Raw genomic sequence first — 22,356 nt, forward strand, 5'->3', positions numbered from 1 at the left:
GAGAGAGAGAGAGAGAGCGAGAGAGAGAGAGAGAGAGGGGAGAGGGGAACAATAGTGTCTGCATATAGAGTGTGCTCTCCTCAGTGCGCTTCATTGCCCCACCGATGGAGGGAATGCTTAATGTAACGTCAGATGTCCCGGGGGGATAGACATAAGCGAAAGGTTTAACTTCCACGTCTGGGAAGTAAAAGGGCCCTTTAATCAGTCCGCACACGGACAAGAATGGAACGGTGATTGCCGGCCCGACATTATTAGCATTTAGCATTTGGTTATGAAGCAAAGCAAGACTTTGACGGTGACTTTGTGTCATGAATGAGCCGAAGGGTCGGTCGTGAGGCTCATGGATGCCAACAGGGAGACTGTGGAATCAACCAGCAGAGTTCCAGTATGACTCGAGGGAATCGAACATCTTAGTCACTACCATTACCACCCCCACCAGTAGTGGTATTGAGATAGGTAGAACATGTTCTGAGATATGATTAAAGGTCGATCCATCATGCATCTATGTGGACACGCGCACTAGTGAGGTCAGACTAGGCAGATTTTCAAAACGGCTTATCACACTCACACCTGGTGGTATAATATGTCACCTTTAAGACGCTGAACTAAGCTGTTCCACACTCATCTCTTCCATGTCTCTTTTCCCGTGCCCCCCCCCCCCCCCCCCCCCCCCCCCCCCCCCCCCCCCCCCAGAGATCTGTCTGCTGACCAGGGGTCGGCGGACAGCCAGTGTGCGGTCGGACACGTACTGCCGCCTGTACTCGCTGTCGGTGGACAACTTCAACGAGGTGCTGGAGGAGTACCCCATGATGAGGAGAGCCTTCGAGACCGTGGCCATCGACCGGCTGGACCGCATAGGTAGGAGCGGGAGAGAGGGGGAGGAGAGAGGGAGGAGGGAGGGAGGAGAGGGAGAGAGAGGAGAGAGGGAGGGAGGAGAGGGAGGAGAGGGAGAGAGAGGAGAGAGGGAGGAGAGGGAGAGAGGGGGAGTAGAGGGAGAGAGAGGAGAGAGGGAGAGAGAGGAGAGAGGAGAGGGAGAGAGGGGGAGGAGAGAGGGAGAGAGGGGGAGGAGAGAGAGGAGAGAGGGAGGGAGAAGAGGGAGAGAGGGGGAGGAGAGAGGGAGGAGAGAGGGAGGGAGGAGAGGGAGAGAGAGGAGAGAGGGAGAGAGAGGAGAGAGGAGAGGGACAGAGGGAGGAGAGGGAGAGAGGGGGAGGAGAGAGAGAGGAGAGAGGGAGGGAGAAGAGGGAGAGAGGGGGAGGAGAGAGAGGAGAGAGGGAGGGAGAAGAGGGAGAGAGGGGAGGAGAGAGAGGAGAGAGGGAGGAGAGGGAGAGAGGGGGAGGAGAGAGAGAGGAGAGAGGGGAGAGAGGGGGAGGAGAGAGAGAGGAGAGAGGGGAGAGAGGGGGAGGAGAGGGAGAGAGGGAGGAGGGAGGGAGGAGAGGGAGAGGAACCCGGGAGCAGAGAGGGAGTGACCCTCTCTGCTCGGTGACCCTCTGTGATACAACACATATTGATCACCCGATACTCGAGAGTCTACGGAATGGGAGGTCTCTGTTTACGATGCAAGAAAGCCAAGATCAGACACGTGCAAGGGTGCAACAGGTACTGGGTGCGATTCAAATCAACGGCTGAGAGTAATGCTTCCGCAGTGCTCATAGGCTGCAGTTAAAAACCCACTTCCTTCATGAATGGGAAAGCTTCTCCATCTCTGGACATGTTGGCTTCACGATGCAATAGATTAATTAATGTTAATTAGCTCAGCTCACTGTCCACGAAAGCTGCCTCTCAGGCATACCCTCCACTCATGCTTGGGCTAAGACAGGGATTTATCTCGCCATCGCAAAATCACTGATGTTTCTTTAACTTCCTTTGGGTTTTGTGGGTTTATGTTCATCAGTGTCATTCACCAAAGGCCCGCTTGTTCCTGGCTGGATGGTATTTGCTCTGTGGAACGGGACGCTGGTTGGAAGTAAACACAGACACCGAGACAAACCCTGGCACATACCCCCGCCGACGCCACTCCGACACGCCGCCCCCGCTCCACTATCGACATTCCCTCTCTCCCCTCCCGGGAAGGGCCGGAGTGTTGCTGATGTCACGTCATCCCTGTCACATGCCAGAGCCGCCACCTGCCATCCGTTGCCATAGCAGCCGGAGAGTGGTCCATACATGAGCGTTGTTCGGCCAGCCGTACATGGAGGGGTATTTAAGTGTCTGGCCCCCCTTGATAGCGTCACCCTGAGACCAGCCTGAGAGCCGTGACAACGTGACCAGAGCCTAGTATTACTCAGAAGTCGTCTGTCGGGGGAGGGGGGGGGGGGGGGGGGGGAGAGAGACATAGCTCGTGTTTTATTAAACAGGTGGGAAATACTTTTAGACATGCTTATATAGACCTAAAGCTAAGTCAATGTACGTTTTAGAACCTATTGCAAAAGAGAGGTTTCTTTGTTTGTTTGTTTATTTCATTCTTTCTTTTTTTTCTTTCTTTCTTTGTTTCTATCTTTCTATCTTTCTATCTATCTATCTTTCTTTCTATCTTTCTTTCTTTCTTTCTATCTATCTATCTATCTATCTATCTATCTTTCTTTCTTTCTTTCTTCGTTTCTTTCTTTCTTTCTTTCTTTCTTTCTTTCTTTCTTTCTTTCCTTCTATCTTTCTATCTTTCTATCTATCTTTCTTTCTTTCTTTCTTCGTTTCTATCTATCTATCTATCTATCTATCTATCTATCTATCTATCTTTCTTTCTTTCTTTCTTTCTTCGTTTCTATCTTTCTATCTTTCTTTCTTTCTTTCTATCTATCTATCTATCTATCTATCTATCTATCTATCTATCTATCTATCTATCTATCTATCTATCTATCTATCTATCTATCTTTCTTTCTTTCTTTCTTTCTTTCTTTCTTTCTTTCTTTCTTTCTTTCTTTCTTTCTTACTTTCTTTCTTTCTTTCTTTCTTTCTTTCTTTCTTTCTTACTTTCTTACTTTCTTTCTTTCTTACTTTCTTTCTGTCTTTCTTTCCTTCTTTCCTTCTTTCCTTCCATCTTTCCTTCATGCGATGCCCATGTTCCCCTCGAGCCTTGTCTGACCCTAATCCTAACCCCAACCCTAACCCCCTTGATGAACTCCCCTCCACCTCCCTCTGTCGCCCCCTACAGGCAAGAAGAACTCCATCCTGATGCACAAGGTCCAGCACGACCTCCACTCGGGCGTCTTCAACAACCGGGAGAACGAGATGATCCAGGAGATCGTCAAGTACGACCGGGAGATGGTGCAGCAGGTGGAGGTGCCGCGGCAGCGGGCCATGTCCATGACGTCCCCCATGCACGCCAGCATCTTCTCCCCTTCCGCCACGGGCTCCCTGACGCGGGACGGCTCGGCCATCGGCACCCTCCAGCAGGCGGTGGCCATGAGCTTCTGCCCCCCCCGTGGCGGGGGGGAACAGCCTGCAGTCCCCCCGGGTGGTCCGACGCTTCCAGGTCATCCAGAACGTGTCCACCCCCGTCTCCGCCTCCCCTCGCCACTCCCTTCAGCCCCAGCTCCACCCCCTCTCCAGCCCCGCCCTCCACAGCCCCCGGGCGCTCTCGGGGCAGATGTTCCAGTACGGCTCGGCGGGCCTTGGGGGTCCCCCGTCCTCGGGGTCCCAGCTCTCCCTCCTCCAGCTGCAGCAGCCGCCGCCGCTCAGCCCCAGTCTGCGACCCAGCGTCCACAAGAGCACGCACTCCCTGCAGATGGGCGGGCTCAGTCAGGACGTCCGGGCGCTGTCCACGTCCCAGCCCACGCTGCCCCGCGACGGGGCTCCGCCGGTCGGCCCGAGCCCGCCCCCGTCCACCAGAGTCTCCTCCACCTCCATCGGGCCCCCTTCTCAGACCCCGTCGGCGCCGGGGCCGACGGGGCCCTGGGGGGCGTTACCCCACCGGGTGGGGCTGCCCCACCAGATGTCCGTGGGGGCCCTCCCCGCCGCCGGTCACGTGCACGCCGTGGGGGTCGGGTCCGGGCCGCCGGCGGGGGCCATCGGACCAGGACTGCCAGAGCCGTTGCGTCCCAAGAAGGACTCCATCTCGAGTCTTCCGGAAGCGGAGCGCCTTAAAGTCCGGTCCAGGCTCTCCTCAAACTTGTGACCTTAACAACGCCTGCAGAAACGGGGCGAGTCGGGGGGGGAAAGGTGGATGGCCTCTCTCCCTCTCGCTCCCTCTCTCTGTCTCTGGCTCTATGTTTTGTCAGCTCCTGTAGTGGATTCCTCGTCTGTCCACTCCAGGGAGACTCCTCTGAATGTATGACTGCAGCGTGTGTGGTGGTGGAGGACAACTAATGCGCCCGAGAGACTCTACTGGACGGCCCAAGGATGGATCTCCATCACTGAGAGGTTTTGTATTTAAATTCCCCACATAGATATGCAGCCCACTGTGGGACAGCAGTGGTATGGTAGCATCTATACACACCCTTGCCTCCTTCATTTGATACTGTGTGATACTGTGGGCCCGAAGCTGTAGCATGTAGCATAAAGAGTCACTTATTTGCTATTTGCCTGCTAAGTAGTGGCTGCAATGCTAACATGGTGTTGCACCGATCCGAGGGACGGGTTTGGCACTGAAGTCTGCCAAGTGTTCTGTGACAATAGGCTGACTACACAATACAAATCTTTTCCACAATGCCATGAGGAGATTAGCTAACTTTCATGGTCTATTGTTTTAAAGATTACATTTCTATCCTCAAATCAATGCTAAAAAAAATAAAGACTTATAGTATAGATGTTTTGATATCTTACTATTCCTGTTGTTATTCATAGTTATTTCTTCCAGGCCAAAGTGTATGCAGAGTTGGACGATGTAAACTGAGTGTGACTATTAAAACGTAGTAGTTGCTTTGGCATAAATATTTTGGCCTCATGAACTCCAAAATTATAAGCCATATTTTACTACTCATATAAAAATGGTATTGTTCCAATCAAGGGTATCAAAGATGTAATGGGGATGTTGTTTTATATTTTCATTTAATGGTCTCCTCAAAACATATTGTTGGTTATTTGTGATCTTTAGATAAATTAGATAGAATAGATAGATTTTAAAAAATCTCATTCTATACATGAGTTTAAAATACAGATGAAAGATGTGATTATTTAAAAGAAACAACTATATTATTCAAGGATCTTTGTTTGCTTCCTTTCAAATGAATGAATAATTCATGAGTAGTGTATGAATACTAAAAGTATGAGGTGACAAACAAGAGAACACCTGATTTGAGCACACTTGCTGTCCACAATTGTTGTTCCCTCATTTGATCTCCTCTGATTCAATCGTATCCCATTTGAGACATGATTTATCGCTTGGTTACATGAAAGATGAAATAACCATCATACATTAACAAAACAAGTCTGGCCTTCTACCGTCAGAGTCAGTGTCAGTCACACATAATATATTCTCCCTCATTTTCAAAACCCTTGGATTTCCCCATACAGTGCATGGACATGCCATTCTCCCAACCCATCCTGCAGATTAATGAGGCTCTGATACAATGCACACACACACACACCCACACACACACACATAATCCACTGTAAATGTTCCTGATTGGCTCAGCAGTCAAGGGCAGTGTGGACAGGGCAGGTGGTTTGAACGCTGCATATTTAGTTGAAGGATGCCTGGCTATGGTGGCATATCACTGCCAGAAACGGCGAGCAAAAATGACTTTGTCTCACAACTGAACAGCCAATCAGACGATGCTGATTCCCTTCCAAAGTTATTAGGCAGGGAATATTTTCCCCTGCTCTAGTATTCAGTATTCTTCTCCCCCACTTCCTCCACCACCACTATAACTCCCGTCTCAGTGAGGCCTCAACTGTTGGAGTAATATGAGAGGGTATGAAAGACCCTTGGGCCTGTTTTGGGACTCTTATAATTCCCTACTTCTGCTGGATTTTCATTATGCAATGAAAATAATGAGATCCCCACCGCCCTATCATCATTTGAATGTTCTTATTTTCTTTGTTTCCAGGAGGATTTACTGTTATCATCCACCTTGAGCGTTGCAAATAGGCTTTGGAAGGGAATGCATACAGTATGTATATGTTGAGTTGGGTTTTAGTTTCATGCCTAAACGATACCCCATGGAACACATTACGTGTTTGGGGGGAAAGTAAAAAGCGAAAGTTTATCAGGTCACACTAAGCATTGCGTTTTGTTTTTCATACCAGATGCTCAAATAGTTGAACACAAACAGTTTTGCGTAACTTTTGTCCCAAAGCCACCGTACTGGGACTTGAAAAATATATTTATAGAACGTGTTGGCTTTACGGTGCGTTACGTGCGTATAGACGCACGGGTCGTACACACGAAATGAGTTTCCAACGGGGCTTCACCAGATGGGGGAAAGACCGGTGACCCAACAGATGGGATTCAACCCATGCTGCCCAAACCTTAAAACACCTTGTTGTTGTGGTAGACATTTCGAGGAAAACCAAAGTTTTACTATATTCATGCCTCAAAAGTCAAAAGTGTAATAAATGATTTAACAGTTAGCAGACAAAGCTATGGACTAAATTGTCTGCAGCCATTAGGGTTTTGAAGAACAGTCATATTTGATGCCCAGTTTTCATCGCATAACATAGATGTTACACACCAAAACATAATGTAAATAAATAGAATGTAATATTTTTTTATAAATGATATTACATTCTATTTATTTACATTATGTTTTGGTGTGTAACAGCCAATCAGCCGATGCTGATTCCCTTTCAAAGTTATTAGGCAGGGAATCTTTTTCCCTGCTCTAGTATTCTGTCACCGATTGGCTGTTGGTGATATATACTAAAAATGAAAAGCATAAAGAGATCTATATCAGGCTTATTGATATAGATCAAATATTAATGTTTAATAGCTAAATTCAAATTTTTAACAAATATCCAGATCTATAGAAGTGTTCTATTTTTTTTTTTACAAGACAAATTTACCTGTGAGATATGAACATTCAGGGTGGATAAAATAATCTTACACCTTTCACAGAACTGAATTTGAAGTATGCTAATATGCTAATATTAAAACCAGGGATGTACTGTTGGTTGATGGCTCGCATCATGCCTTAAAGGGGCAGTGTGTAGGCTTCAGTTCAACCAACCTAATACCACTCCTTAACTCTCCCTTTCCCATGACGTAGCAGAAGATACGGTGGCCTGTACTGTTAAAAAAAATGATGTGATCGTCTACCACAGCCTCGAGTAGCCATCAGGCAGGTGATGAGATTACTTGATAGATGTATCAATTTTATTATTATTCGTTATTAGTCTGTCAAACTAAAGTTCATAGCTTACAAGTAAGTTAGCAATTATGATGTTAATTGTTCCGTATTGTGATAGCATTTTATAAATGCATCCTTCCTAGAGCCGTTTACCCTTTTTGGGCTACTGTAGAAACATGGCGGACTCGGCTGAAGAGGACCTTCTGCCTGTGCAGGGATAAAGGGGTCATTCTATCTAAATGAACGAAAACAAGAAAACAATTATATTTATACACTACTTAAAACACACTTCAGAATATTGTATTCCTTTTCTGCTGAGTCCATTTCGCCAGGTGCCACTCAATTTTACACACTACCCCTTTAAGACAACATCAGTGTATTTTTTGTATGTTTTTTTTACATAAGAGTGCTTTTCCTTGAGTCAATGGATTCACTTTTGCTATTAAAAAACGTTCCTTTCCTTTGTAATAGTAGTAGAAATCAGTTGTTGAACGGAAACTGTTTACACTCAAACTGTTTACTGGCCCACTACAACTCTTAACAGAGAACACAACTAAACAATAAGACCTCAAAGGAGGCCTGAAGCTTCCAGAAAGTACGACAAAGTTAAACTACAGCCAGAACACATCTTCTGCCCCATTTTAATTTACAATTAATACTTGTTTATTTTCCATTCTTATCCGAGTCCTTATGGGAAACAACTGAACACACCTCTTTGGAGCTAATTGGCTCATTCCTGCTGATCCTAATTGGTGGTTTTTGCTTTGGCAAGCTCCAGCGTGTTCGCACAGAGGAAGTACATTATGCCGGTCAAAGTACAAATCTAATGAAACTCCCCAATGCTCGTTACCGTTGAGGATGGGACGAAATAATGCAGTTATGAGGAGTTTAGCATTTGCCAATGGCCAGGCTGTCCCTGGCTTTGAATGGAAACATCTCATAACCTATTTATTTTGGGTAACGAAAAAGAAGTAATTATGAGCGACAAGAAATCAATCCGTTCTGAGTTGGACCGGGCAGGGAGCAACTGGAACGTGTTGCAAATCCTGACCCATTGCGTCACTTCACCTAAATATGCTTATGCAACTGAGTCCTTAAACTCATTGTCAACGGACAATAACACTAGACAAGACAATGTGGTATTATTATGTAGTTTTCGCTTTAGCATCATTCCCTGTTCATCTTTGCTCAAAATCTCGAATAGACTAAAAAAGAGTTGGCCAACATTCACTGCTCATGCATTATTCAACCTCTTGAAAACCAAATTTTCTTTCTTTTCTTTCTCTGGTTTATGAACCTTTGACTTTGATGTGTCACATAAAAACCAAGCGGTAAAAATTGTCCAACGACAAAGCAAAAATGTAACAGTGGCAAGGGTCACAGCCCTATTAAACACTCCAAAAATCACACACATTAACCGGGGAAACAATGAGCTCTGAAGAGTAAACAACTGCAACACAATGAAGAAGCAGAACACTAACCATCTCCACTCAACTCTATCGCGTGTGTCAGGGACCAGTACAACCAGTACAACAGGATTAGGGACACATGGGATTTTTTTGTAAATTCTGACTTTAAAGTCAGAATTCTGACTGTAAGGGCAAAATTACTCAAAATTGAATTTCTTTTGAGTTCTGACTTTATGGTCATATTTCTGAGATAAAAGTGATCATTCTGACTTTAAATAATAATTATGAGATAATTCTCAGTATTCTGACTTTAAACTCAGAACTCAAAAGATGCACGTTTTGCCCTAATCCTCTTCCGTAGACCAGATATTCTTTCACAGAGGTGTATATGTATTACCTTTCCCTATCCCTCGTGGAGTGTACTTAGTGCCTAGCATATGCCGTAGTATCCACATACAAGGTGTTACGTTTACGTCACAGAGTAGGTCTGTACCCACGACAACCAATGCAAATATGTAGGCCTATGTGATTTATATCTAATTGCAATACTAATGTATAAAGAAATATTAATAAACTGCCTTTGAGTACAATGCTTTTATTCCTTCAAGAAGATTTTTTTATATGCATAATGCATGATGAGTAAACGCTAGCAATTTAAAAATGCTGGTTAAGTCAAGGTAAATCGTGCATGTCAGATTAGATTGGTTTTAAACCTCTTTCTATAAATGTCATGACAACAAGATGCTGTACAAATATTGTGCGTCATTCTGAATAACCAGTAACAGTGAATTACCGCAGGAGTGATCACACTTTTTAATATGGCTGATATTCTTTGTTATGGAATAATAAAGTAGTCTTAGTTAATCCCGCACTTCATCATTCGATGGCAAAAGTTCAAGATATGATTTTACAACCACGGTTATTAAAATAAGATCTGGGAGAAACTGCATCCATCGCTTTTATTTAATCATGAGTTAAACAACCTTCATTCACCGAATTCATAAAATAAGATTAATCTTCTTAATCTTTTGGATCCTGTATCCTTCTGCCGTCACCACACAATTTCGCTATCAGTTTTATATCAAATGTTACAAGTCAACATCAATATCTATCTTCTGCTATCTCTGCCGGCTGGTTGACAGAAGCCTCACAGCTTCAGGTCTGCGGGGCTTCTGATTGGCCGATCCGCCGATGGCTGTACGTCAGGGCAGTCCAGGTCAGGGTTGGTGTGACCCTTTAACCGCCCACAGGTGTGCCCCTGTATATATATAGGAAGGGTTTCATCCGCACGGAAAATGTACATTTGCAAGGCTGCAGTAGAAAAGGTTGAATAAGATACTAAATAATAAGAACAAAATAAAATCTGCAAAGATTACAATATAAGGCAGGTCAGGTATAAGGTATATACAGCAGAAATACAGCTGCTATAAGATAAAGTTGAATAAGTCTATTTCTTTACCTATCTCTATAAAAATTGTTGTATAGGACAGCATAGTATAGTATATACAATATAGGACACTATACATTACTGACCCTTATACAAAGGTGGACACATAGGTGTGACTCAGGTGTCCATATAAAATATTGGAGCTCTCTCTCTCTCTCTCTCTCTCTGACCCACTCTGCTGAGTGATGCACAACAGGGAGATACAGAGAGCTCCGGAGCCCGGCTGCTGAGAGCTCAAAGTGGCCCTCTGAGGGAATGGATGCCTAGCTATAAGCATTGGGGCCGGGAGCCGGGTGTGGGGCTGTGGGCCGGCTGATTGAGCCTAACACACTCTTCCCCGATACCTTGAAGACAGGGCTTTTTGCTAAAAGCCCACCCCCCTCCCGACACCAACACCCTGCCCTGCTACTGGTGATATTATCTATACTGCTGGTGTTCTATTTTATGATAGTTATAGAGTTATATATTATTTAGGCAAGTCACAAGCTACCGAGCTCACACATGCAACACTTCCATTGGAAAACATTGAATAAAATGTGTTATTCATGGCTAGTCCCTTCTTGCATGCATGAAGTCCGCTAGTCCCTCTATGCATGAAGTCCGCGATGCACATCGCTACATGTGCAGGAATAAGATCTCGGTTTTTCAGATACATTTTTGGCCACTTTCCCCCCTGTAATGTGAATTGGAGCTGTCCAAGCCAATTCCAAACTATGGACTTTGATGGTCCAATTATGCAAAGTGATGCAAATGATTTGGTGGTTTTACCTCAAGAAGGGGGGGGGGGGGGGTGAGTTGCATATTCATAAAGCCTCGGAAATCCTAAATGAGGTTTGAAAGACTGAATAAGATGGTGTGGTGAAAAAAAGCTATTAGAGGAATGGCATTCGCTGCCACCTCTTAAAAATAATATATGTAGCAACCTCACTGGATATTATTTATTGCAAAAATAAATAGGTTAACAGAAGAGACATTAAGATGTTTTAATAAAGCAGTGAACGTCTAGTTCAGTGCACTATGAGCAGTATGAATATAAATGCTGTTTGATGTGGTGCAGGCTTTGCGTGGGAACACAGTTAAATATAAAAGAAGACTGTAATCCATGAGGGACCGAAGGGTGTCCACCACTGACTGCGTTGATAAATATCTGATGTCGTTCCTACTGATAATATATCCATCTTAGCTGCTTGTAACATAGATGGATATAAAGACACAAGTGAGGACGCAATGAGGGGAGATGAATCCAACTCCAATATTGTATGAAAGAAGGTAAATACACAGTGAAAAAAACGAAGACACTTATGGTATGTTGTACGTCCTTGCACTTAAAAAACTGTGTTAAGCATTGTGTGGCATCTTATCCTAGCTATCTTTGTTGTATATGTGGAATGGGTTAACCTAGTTGTTGTTATTGCTTGGCACTTGGTTCTATAAACATCCTTACTGTACTGATAGTGATAAATTGTTTGACTTTCTTCTGACAAATTATTGTAAGTCGCTTTGGATAAAAGCATCTGCTCAGTGCACTGAATGTAAATGTACATGTAAAAAAACAACACAATCCTAAAAAAGAAAAGTTTGACCATGCACTCAAAGCCATTAGGAGCTTGTATTGCTCCGTTCCTCTGCTCTGGGTCGCTCCTGTGCTCATCTCCCCTCCATCGCTGGGATCACCGGCAGCAGAGGAACTCACAGACCCTCCCCCCCCCCGCCCGCCCAGCAGCAGGGCAATCTGCTGCTGTAAGGACATCCTCAATATCCTGTTTACTCCGAGCCAATGACAGCATTACTTTACCTCCTGGAAGCCAACACACGCACATGCACACGCACACTACAAAACGGCCCTAGCTCTACACTATGAACATGACCGTATTCTCCCTCAGAAATATCGGCTTTGATACGGTTATCAGACCATATCTGCGTTGCCCTCCCCTCCTTCATCTCCTGTGTGATTAGGGAGGTATTGATCGTGCCACTTCTACCTCCACCCTCTCCTTCATCCATCCGTCCATCCCTCCCTCCTCCACCAGAGTTTGCAGGCCTGACCGCTCCTTCAGCCACGGTCCAGCGGTCTGCATCAATAGGTGCATGCATGCGCCGCTCTAGTGGCGGTGTGGTGAAAGGTGATACGTGTTAAGTGTCTGAAACTCGGAGGACACTCGGAGAGGAGTGCTGCCCTTGGGCAAGGACGGCAGGAGAGAAGGAAGGAACAGTGAGAACTTAAAGGGCTCTTAGATTGAGATTTAGATACAATAAAAACAGAAAGAACTAAAGTTCTTCAGATTGATAATCTAAAATAATAAACTAAGACCGGACGGCGTTGTTCAGGTCGATCTGATGCCTTACTGAGGACTCTAAAACAAAATGCATCGTACTATACATGAGGTAGCATACAGGAACGACCTTGCGCCACATGAAGCACATTTGAGTTATATAATAACTTAACAAAAACAAAATAAAATCTACGGCATTCAACCACGCTGATAAATTATGCTTTTTTTTTTTTTTTTTTTAAAAAGGTGCCCATAAATTACCAAATATATGCACGTGACTTGCATTTGCCTTTGAAGTTCGTCAGCCATGTTGGTGTGAGTCTGCTCCCGCACTATCAGATCGGCCCGCATCAGATAGCGGCCACTCGCTTTATTACTGGATGCCACCGCCGCCGCCAACGGCCCAGAGAAGTAAGATCGACGCGGTGATTAGCGAAGCCTTCAAATCCTTTGTGCTTCATCATTAACGAGAGGCCTTCATCATCGTCATCTTAGGAACACTCCGGTTAAAAAGCAGACAGAATTTAATAAGAGATTCAAAAGATTCATATTTAAACAATTCTCATAATACGGACCGTTTTTCAGCCTGAAAGATTAAGGAAACGTTACAACGCTTGTTTTAAGTAAAACACGTTTTATTTGAGAACAAGGACTAAGCGCTGGTATACTCTGAGGAGAGTATTACAATCAGAAAAATGTTCCGTAACCCCGTCACCTGCATGAGCTCCCCATTGTCTTTCCAAAAGTCTTTTCTTCGGTTTATTCCGCTGTGTTCGTACTTGAGGTGATTGTGGTTGACATGCCAGTGTGAGTCCAGCTGTTGGATCAATAATTACTTGGAAATGAGCGAGGGCGGATCACAGGCCTGTAGAGAAGGCTTCTTATGAAACACAGTGGCACCTCCTCTCCAACACAAACACACACACAAACACACACACTCCCGCACGCACACACACCCACATTCACGCACATAATTTCTGCTCAGAACCATTCTCTGTTGTAAAAAGATGAGATTGACACACACACACACACACACACACACACACACACACACACACACACACACACACACACACACACACACACACAAATACACAATACAATACAATATATGGCTTACTGACGGCTTGTCACGCACTAGAACCAACCTGGTAGCACAACAAGCTGAACGGAGCCTTTCACTCAAACGGAACCAGGGCTACTTAGCCCATCACTGCAGGCTTCATGTATCCATCAAGGGTGTGTGTGTGTGTGCATGTGTTTGTATTTGTGTATGTGCGCTTGTGTGTGATTGACTTTGATCCTAATGGGATGAGTGTTTTCCAAATCCCCAGCAGTCCATCGGGCCGCTCCACTAAAGAGCCAGGCGGGGGGGGGGGGGGGGGGGGGGTTGCAGGTTGATCGATCCCTGACGTCTGACCGAGGCGGGGGCCCCGCTCTGGCCGAGCCCCCCACCTCTTCACCCCCTCCTCCCCGTGACTTCCGCACGACTGGGCCGCTCTGCGGTCGACATGGCCGCCGGCCTCCCCTCAGCTGAAGAAGAAGGTAGACTCCTTCACACGCTGCAGATCAAAGTCACCTGGAGGAGAGTTGTGTGTGTCGGGGGGAGGGGGGGGAGGATCGGGAGTAGAGGGGAGAGGAGGGGGGTACAGGAGAGCAGGTCAGTCCCTTTAGAGCTGGTTTCGGCCCGACCTGACCGAAGGGACGTAATTAAAAGTAATAAATTGCTGTGATTCAGACAACGGAGGCCAGTGCGGACCCAGATGGTGTGAGAGCAGTGAAAGCCCCTCCAGACTCTCTTGGTTACCATTGTTACAGCAGCAGCTAACATCGCGTTGAACACTAATATCAATCTCAAAAAATAAAGAAATCGCCTATTATGCAACTATGGTGATCCTCATCGTCCACAACATGTCAACTGCAAAGAGCCAAATAAGACAATCAAATAAAACAGGGGCATGCTCAAAAGGACTCTAGGACTCTCTCTAGGGGAACTACTTCAGAAGTTCCCGATGCATCGGGCCGAACAGACAGAGACAAACGTGCCGGTACAGAGCCGACTTCGTGGGAGGCCCCTCAAGGGCCACTGGGCTGATCACCCCCACGCACGCACCCACCTGTCTGGGGCACCTTGCCCAGCATAAGCATCAGCCTCCGGTACTCCTGGTACTTCTGTTTCTTCCCGTCGGCCCTGCGGTCGAGAGGAGCAAACGTCAACCAGGGAGCGGAAGTCTTCTCAGCGTGTACAACGGGGAACGGCTCACGTTGTGTTCTGTAGCGCGGCGCTCTACGGTCGGATGGAACGCACACAACACAACGAATACAACGCAACAAATAACAACTGCTTAACGAGCGGATGTGCCAGCTCTCGGCGGGTGCGTACTGTGATCCATATGCTTTTTATTGTTTGGAAGGAGTTGCAGAACAATTTGCCGGACTAAGAACTGCCTAACGAGCAAATGTGCCCCCCCCCCCTTTCTACTTCCTGATCTGTTTGGGCCCGGGGGGGGGGGGGGGAAACACAACCACTGCAGAACAACACTGTACCGGACACTCAGCGCTAGATTGGGCTTTTAATAAACCAAGCGCTTCAATAAATAGCGCACTGTGTTGTAGTGATAACATTATGTCGCCTGTACCCTCTACCGATGAGCGACAAAAAAAACAAGCTTCATGCCCAAGAAGCTTTTATACGAAGCCCTGCGTGTCAGGACCTCCTGGGAGGAATCAGCTCGCAGGCTCCAAGCAACAATAGCGGTGATGGTGTGGTACGGACGGCAGAGTGTCGGGGTAAGGAAAATGGTTATCGTGTGTGTGTGTGTTAATGTGTGTGTGTGCGTGTGTGTGTGTGATAATATGTGTGGGTGTGTGTGCGTTAACATGTGTGTGTATGTATGCTTATATGTGTGTGTTTGTGTGTTAATATGTGCGTGTGTTCACGTGTGTGTGTATGTGTGTGTGTGTTCATGTGTGTGCGTGTGTGTGTTAACGTGTATGTGTATGTGTTAATATGTGTGTAAGTGTGAGAGTGTGTGCTCGGTTAACGGTCTACAGAAGACTTAGGTGTCCAATTATCCCACAGTGAGGAGGCAGAGAGAGCGAACCGCCTCGGGCTTGCAGAAAAGAAAGGATGAAAGATGGGGAAAGCATTTCCTCCCAATTTGTACGGAAGGAACACTCTTTCCCCGCCCCCCCATTATAACCTTTGTGACCACTTCATGCAGGTGTTACTGCCGTTACAGATAGATTTAAACTCTGTGTATATATTGTTTGTACAGCTGTTTAGTTTAGTTCATGAGGAACACGTGAACACAAACGGCGAAAGGACAATCCGAAGCGCTCACTTCCTTCGACGGGATGAGGGCTCAGAAGCGCGGTGATGCCCTGATATCGTTTTCATCATTATTCGTCATTATTTCAGAAATGGGATCCTTCTAAAGAATATCCTTAACCTCTGAGCGGGTATGAATCGGAACAGTTTTTAATGAGTGCCTGGACGTTTACCTGTGGATATAAGGGGAGGTGTGTGTTGGTTTTTCTGTCGATACGTGTTTGCAAGGGTCGGCGTGTGCGTGTCCTGGGTTTGTTCTGTGTGTGCGCCTGTGTGTGTTGTGCGTACATGCTTGTCCGTGCCGACATGTGTTTCCGTACATGCGTGCCCACGTGTACCTGTGTGCACATGCGTGTTGCGGTGTGAACATGCGTGTGGACTCACGGCAGCTCCGAGCAGTATTTGAGGAGCAGGAAGTTGGAGAGCTCCTGGAGGATGGGCTGACTGTGCAGAGCGACAAACTGTTCCCGACAGACCTGAGAGAGAGGAGAGTCATAAGGGGGCAGGGACAGGTGCACAGTGACACACACACACACACACACACACACACACACACACACACACACACACACACACACACACACACACACACACACACACACACACACACACACACACACACACACACACACACACACACACACACACGGTCCCCAGAGCATGCTGCCTGATAAAACACTGACGCATCAGCTCTGATGTGAACCTGAGAGCGAGAGAGTGAGAGAGAGAGCGAGAGAGCGACAGAGATATAACGAGAGCGAGACAGAGAGCGAGAAAGAGAAAAAGAGAAAGAGAGGGGGAGAGAGAGAAAAAGAGAGGAATAGAGCGAGGGAATCTAAAACCCCTTGTTAAGTTGTATTGATATATGACCATGCTATTTATTCTACTCAGACATAGTTATGACTCAGTCTTTGTTGAGTGGAGAACGGCTCGCCCCCCCCGGAGATGATGGTTTCTGCCGCTATATTACTCCACTATACTCTAATGGTTGCCCGTGCTAATGCCTTTCAAAGGAGTCCTGGAGATGGTTGAGTGTCTGTGTGTTTGTGTGTCGTTCCTTGAACCGCGGAGGTCTAGGTGACGTCTAATCTGATTCCGACCGCGAAGGCCCCTGAGACTCAAGCTGTGATAAAGACCGCCGTAAATAAACTGCACTTGAAAGGAATAGAATGAAGGCGCTCGCGGAGGACAGCGTGAACCACCTCCAGGTGGAGGAACACAACTTCAAGCGTTTTTTTGTGTGTTTATTTGATGATTCCTGTGAGAAGGAATCACAGGTCTGCCAATAAAACGCTCAGCGGTATGATGGGTCGTAATGTAAGGGCACTTCATACCACAGCCTCTGCGTTCTATTGGCTACGTAATGAGTGGCATTAATCTCACACACACACACACACAGACAGAGAGAGAGACCAGGAGAGAGAGAGAGAGAGAGAGAGAGAGAGAGAGAGAGAGAGAGAGAGAGAGAGAGAGAGAGAGAGAGAGAGAGAGAGAGAGACCAGGAGAGAGAGAGAGAGAGAACGAGGGAGATCAGGAGAGCAATAGAGATAGAAACATGATGAAATAGACAGAGGGAGCGAGTGAGAGAATGAAGCTAATGTGGTAGAGAGACTAAACGAAGATGTTTCCGGACCAGGAACAGTCTTGTTCCTGGTCCAGTGGGTAGTCAGCATCTAAGTCCTCACCACAAAGCCAGCATAATCAATATCCGCACGCACACACACACACACACACACACACAGACACACACACTGTACCCATCGGGTGCAAAGAAGACGTTTTCTTTGGTAAAGATCAAGATTCAGTTCTCTAAATCCTCCGTCCCCCGCGGCGCTACACCTGTGGACGTCCCGTCGCTCCCTGGGACCCCAGCCAGCCCCGTCCTTTCATCTCCATGACCGGAGAGAGCCAGGGCGTGGAGGGGGTGACCCCGGCCCGCGGAGGGGGGGGGGGGGGGGGGGGGGGCACAAGGGCAGAACCCCAGGGGGCCGGTAAAGTTATTCCAAAGAAAATGATGGAAGGGTGAAAGTTAAAGGGTGTTACTTTTATGGGCGGCACGTGACTCAGGAGGTGGGACTGGGTTGGCTGGTAACCGGAAGGTTGCTAGTTCGAGCCCCGGCTTCTACTAGCCGGGTGTCGTGGTGTCCCCGGTGCGAGACAACTCACCCGGACTGCTCCCGAACCGCCGTCGGTGTGTGAATGTGTGAGTGAATGGGTGAATGGGAGGCAACATCGTGAAGCGCTTTCGGTGGCCAGAAAAGCGCTTTATAAGTGCAGCCCGTTCACCATTCATTGATGCATTTGAAAGTGAGAGCTGTTGATGAGGTAGAGGAGGGGGAGAGGGTAGGTCACAACAGGCTGCGGGTAGAACGGCAGGAGCACCGCGGGGCAGGTTGTTACCTTGTTCATGGTGTCCACTGTGACGGCGTGGGTCCAGAAACAGTCGTGAACCGAGACGAACGTAAGTCCAGCGCTGAAGGGGAGAAAAGGGGGAGGGGCATGAGGCAGGGGGAGGGGCATGGTACAGGGGGAGGGGCATGGTCATACAGGGGGAGGGGCATGGTCATACAGGACTGGACTCAAGCGGGCCATGCACTACACTTGACTACAGCCGTTGTGTTTCTAGTCGCTGGTGGCCTACTGTGAGGCTAGCGGCCGTTCACTGTAAGGAGCAGTAGAGAATGACTCTAACCAGTGGGCTGGTCGATGAGGAAAGGACTGTATTGTGTAAGGACTCACACACATTATACATGTTCAAATGGTGATAATACGTCGCAAATGACCAGTTCCGCAAAAATGTGGAGGCGGTACAAAAGCGTGGAGCATGTAATCTTCTTGTTTTGATTCATCATTCATTTTTTTTTTATCCCTTTCAAGATAGGTCTAGCGTGTGTGGCCGCTACCTGTAGCAGTTCAGAGACGTCAGCATCATGTGGGTGGAGTCCAGCGAGTGGATAAAGTTTGGGGGGAAGGCGTTCTTCTGCTTCACCGTGTCCGGCCGCCTGCGGAGAACAAGAGAGTGAGAACCGTTCATTAAATATCTACGTAGATTATATATATATATAAACACACACACATTTGAATCACTAGCTGTGTAGAATGTTGAGTCATAGTTAAGGCTTTAAAGACTTGTAATTGCGGGATTGAGGGATTATTCAAGTTTAATTGGATGTTTAAAGTTGCCGTCTTGAAAATCTTCAAAGATTTTCATTGATACAAATGAGCCACTGTAACGCTGACTGAGGTAAGACAAATGGTGATCAAGCGAATGGCCCACTGATGAAAGCCTGGCAAATTGCAGCATTATAAAAGTTATGAACAGGACATTGATGGTGACAATACCACCATGCATCCATATGAAAGGTGACATACACTTCAATAGGTGGCGCCAAAGAGAACAAAATGGAGAACTTTCATACTGCCACTTTAAATAGTACAAAAAAGGTCAGGACATTCAGTAAAAAAAGGTAATTAAATAACACAAACGACCACTTTACACATGCAGTAGGTCTTACCAGCTATGGGATTACTCCTTTCTACCACCTCCTTTCTCTATTGACCAATTGTCGATTCAGCTTTTAGGATTCAAATTTAAATAATCTGGAAGACATGTTCCTTATTGAATGGGCCTCGACGATAACCCATTTTGTTCCTATAGAGAAGGTTAATAGCAAAAGCGACCTGCACTTTAAAGCTATGTAGCTGTCCTCATGAAGACTGGGCCTCCATTCTGCATAATGCCGTACCCTAATACTGCACAGGGTCGTCTTTTAAGATCACTAATTACAGAAAAGTCTGAGAGTGCCTTTTACTTGTGTGTCTCTGTGTACGATGTGTGCAAGTGCAAAACCTGGAGAAAACTGCAAACCAGGTTTGCGGTTTTCTCCGTCAACTTTGGCTGAAAACGTCACGTGACATGCTGACGTGCAGACAGCCCGTCTCTAAGTTCCGCGCCAGACGTTCCACATACGGCCCATCACAGCTGTTTCATCGCCCCGCTCCTCTCCCTCCCAGCTCCACGCTTCCCTCCCCCCACCTTCTCCTGCTTTTCCTGGCTGATTCGTTGGGTATTTGTGGGAGTGGGGGGTGGGGTATTAAGTGCGGTGGATGTGCGATGTGTTGATGAGGGAGGCGAGATAGCTACCAGCCCATTCCCTCCTCTGTGTGGGTCGTTTCTCATCCCTGTCCTGGCTCCCTCCCTCTCTCTCGCTCTCTCTCTCAATCACTGTCTCTCACCCAGATCTGTTCTTCGTTCCCTCACTGTTCACAGCCACTCCCTCGCCACCTTCCCTCTTCCATATAAACAATCTGTCGCTCGACATCGCTTCGTTCTTTTCCTCACTTCCAGATAAATCGCCTGACACGTCTAATTCCGACCAATGAAAAAACACTTCCACAGCCAATCACCACCAGGGTATTTCTGGTGTTGCTCTGTGTCAGCAGAGCGACTGCGCTTCAGATGCTTACGCAGGACGTATCCCTCCGTCTCTGTCCCGCCTCCTCCCTCATGTACAACCAGTTTCCTGATATAAACGGGTCCCTTCAGTATGAGGTGACGAAGAGCAGTGGTTCTCAAACTTTTTCTACTAGTGTACTAGGCGAAGATATATTTTCAGCTGAGTACCCCCTTCACCAGCAGAATTTTTTTGGGGGGGAGAAAGCATGGTCAGATGAGCATGTGAAGTTTAACCCCATTAAAATATATTCCTCCTGAAACTAACAACATTTTGGTGTTTCTGGATGCACATTTTTTCACGGATTCTCCTTTCGCCTTGTTTTCAGATTCACATTTCAACCACATGTCCATTTTCTCGATTTTCTAATGCCTAGCTTTCAGAATTACCCCCTGCAGTACTCCAAAGTAGCCCTAGGGGTACGCGTACCCCCATTTGAGAACCACTGGCAAAGAGGATGCGGCATACAGGACGTGATGTCACAAACCCGGGCCGCCGTCCACACGTCATGAAGTCCTAACGCGGAAGTTGCACGAGACAAGCGGTACGTGGAACAGAGGTGTGTGGCCCCTGAGGGCCCTGCAGCGCTCGTGTGGATCAGAGAAGCTGATATATTTATTTAGGTTCACGTGCCTTCTGCGTACGGAACAAGGAGCGTTTAGACCCGGTTTGATGCATAGGGCTGTCAGGGAGATAGGAAAGGGAGGGAGGAGGGAGAAGTGAGCGATCCGATTGGAGGAAGGACTTACTCTTTGTCGTCGTGGCTGATCTGCAGGTTGATGTCTTGCATGTCGTGCTTCAGCTGCCGAGGGGAGAGAGGTGGGAGAGAAGGGGGAGAGCACATCAGTGGTGCTTCTTTAAAAGCTCTTTCACACGTTGGATGAGTGGAAACTGTTTTTCGGAGGAATTCATGAGTCATGGATAAAGTGTGAGCCACAAACATCGGGAACAACGAAAACACAGGAAAATATTTTTTTAGTTTAAAAAGAGAAAATATTTTGTGTAAATAAAGTGTGAGAGCTGTGCATAAAACACATTTAACAGAATGTGCTACATCTTTATTTACAATCTACTCAAACAATGTCAGCGCCTTTAAATATTGCCAGAAAGGTTAGGATTTCAACTTCTCACCTGAGAGCAGCTTGACATTCAACATTATGCAAAGTAAACAATCCATGCGGACCATATTGAAGCATGACACCATTTGTGTCTGACATTTACAAACTGACAAGCCAAGTTTGTCTGCTGTTAAATTCCTTCCTCTAAGTCGACCTATATTTAAGAGGGTCATTCCTGTCATCGAAGGTCACATTATATACATTACTATCCTGTATCACAACCAGGCATTAGGTATATATATCTGCGCAGAACTTTCCTGGCACTGTATCCTACTTGTCCGTTGAACACGACAATACCAGGAAAGGTTATAATTGCGGGAAAAAACATTTTGACCATGATGGGATGTCAGACACAGACACACTCACAGCTGACGTGCTAACAGCATCTGTCTCCCAAAATGAGCATGGATGTGTGTGTGTGTGTAATGTGCACAATGGAGAGTGTGTTTGAGCCTGCGTGTGTATGAATGTGTGTACAGGCATGAGTATGCTGAAATGGAGCAGTGATCAATCATTGTGATTTATGGATCCATTAGATCTCATTAATAGGAGAAAAAGCCCGGGGGGAGGGGGGGGGGGGGGGGGGGGTGGGTGGAGGCTGCAGGCATGTACCTGAGATTAGGTTGTGTCTCACATTAATTACCCCTCAGGGCTATTTCTGGGAGCATGAATAAGGATCTTCTCTGCACATGACGTGTCCGCGCACTACAATCCACATAGAGTCAACAACCACCCTTCAATCCGTCCGTCCATAGATCCGTTCATCCATCCATACATCTATCCCCACTATAAACCCTGCACATGGAGGTCTACGAAGGCATCAGTGCTGCCAAGAAACTCCTTGCTCCCCCCCCCCCCCCCGGTGCTGAGGGTCCAGTCCAGTCAGCCGTACCGAGGGCGGGTCAACGTGGTCAACGTCTCATCTGGAGGCGCTCACAGCATCCCGCGCGGCCGCCAGAGAGGCTGCTGGGAATTCTGTGCCCCTCGGCCCGTTTACCGGCGTGAACCCGTTGCATCCATCTGTCCCGGCCCTGTGCAGAGCACCGGCGTCTGAGTGCTCATCTGTGCACATGTGTGCCAAAGTGCTCCACGGCCGAAGCC

The 22,356-nt window shown here is 46.9% G+C and overlaps 2 protein-coding genes across 2 annotated transcripts in view; one reads left to right on the top strand and one right to left on the bottom strand.

Annotated features, from left to right (window-relative positions):
* hcn2b (hyperpolarization activated cyclic nucleotide-gated potassium channel 2b) overlaps positions 1-4,111 on the top strand; it is a gene marked incomplete at both ends in the record, with an annotated part of 34,474 nt that extends 30,363 nt beyond the window's left edge. Inside the window, 3 exon segments of the mRNA XM_079740100.1 lie at positions 694-858; positions 3,149-3,413; positions 3,415-4,111. Coding sequence (XP_079596226.1) covers positions 694-858; positions 3,149-3,413; positions 3,415-4,111 — 1,127 coding nt within the window.
* Positions 4,112-13,014: 8,903 nt separating this feature from the next.
* The window catches only part of polrmt (polymerase (RNA) mitochondrial (DNA directed)), a gene marked incomplete at its 5' end in the record, with an annotated part of 42,230 nt that continues 32,888 nt past the window's right edge, over positions 13,015-22,356 (bottom strand). Inside the window, 6 exons of the mRNA XM_079739172.1 lie at positions 13,015-13,931; positions 14,470-14,543; positions 16,068-16,159; positions 18,084-18,156; positions 18,587-18,685; positions 20,887-20,939. Of these exons, the coding sequence (XP_079595298.1) occupies positions 13,882-13,931; positions 14,470-14,543; positions 16,068-16,159; positions 18,084-18,156; positions 18,587-18,685; positions 20,887-20,939 (441 nt within the window). The 3' untranslated portion in view covers positions 13,015-13,881. The remainder of the gene's footprint in view (positions 13,932-14,469; positions 14,544-16,067; positions 16,160-18,083; positions 18,157-18,586; positions 18,686-20,886; positions 20,940-22,356) is intronic.

This window comes from Pollachius pollachius (genome assembly GCF_949987615.1).
Source record: "Pollachius pollachius genome assembly, chromosome: 7".
NCBI classification, from domain to species: domain Eukaryota; kingdom Metazoa; phylum Chordata; class Actinopteri; order Gadiformes; family Gadidae; genus Pollachius; species Pollachius pollachius.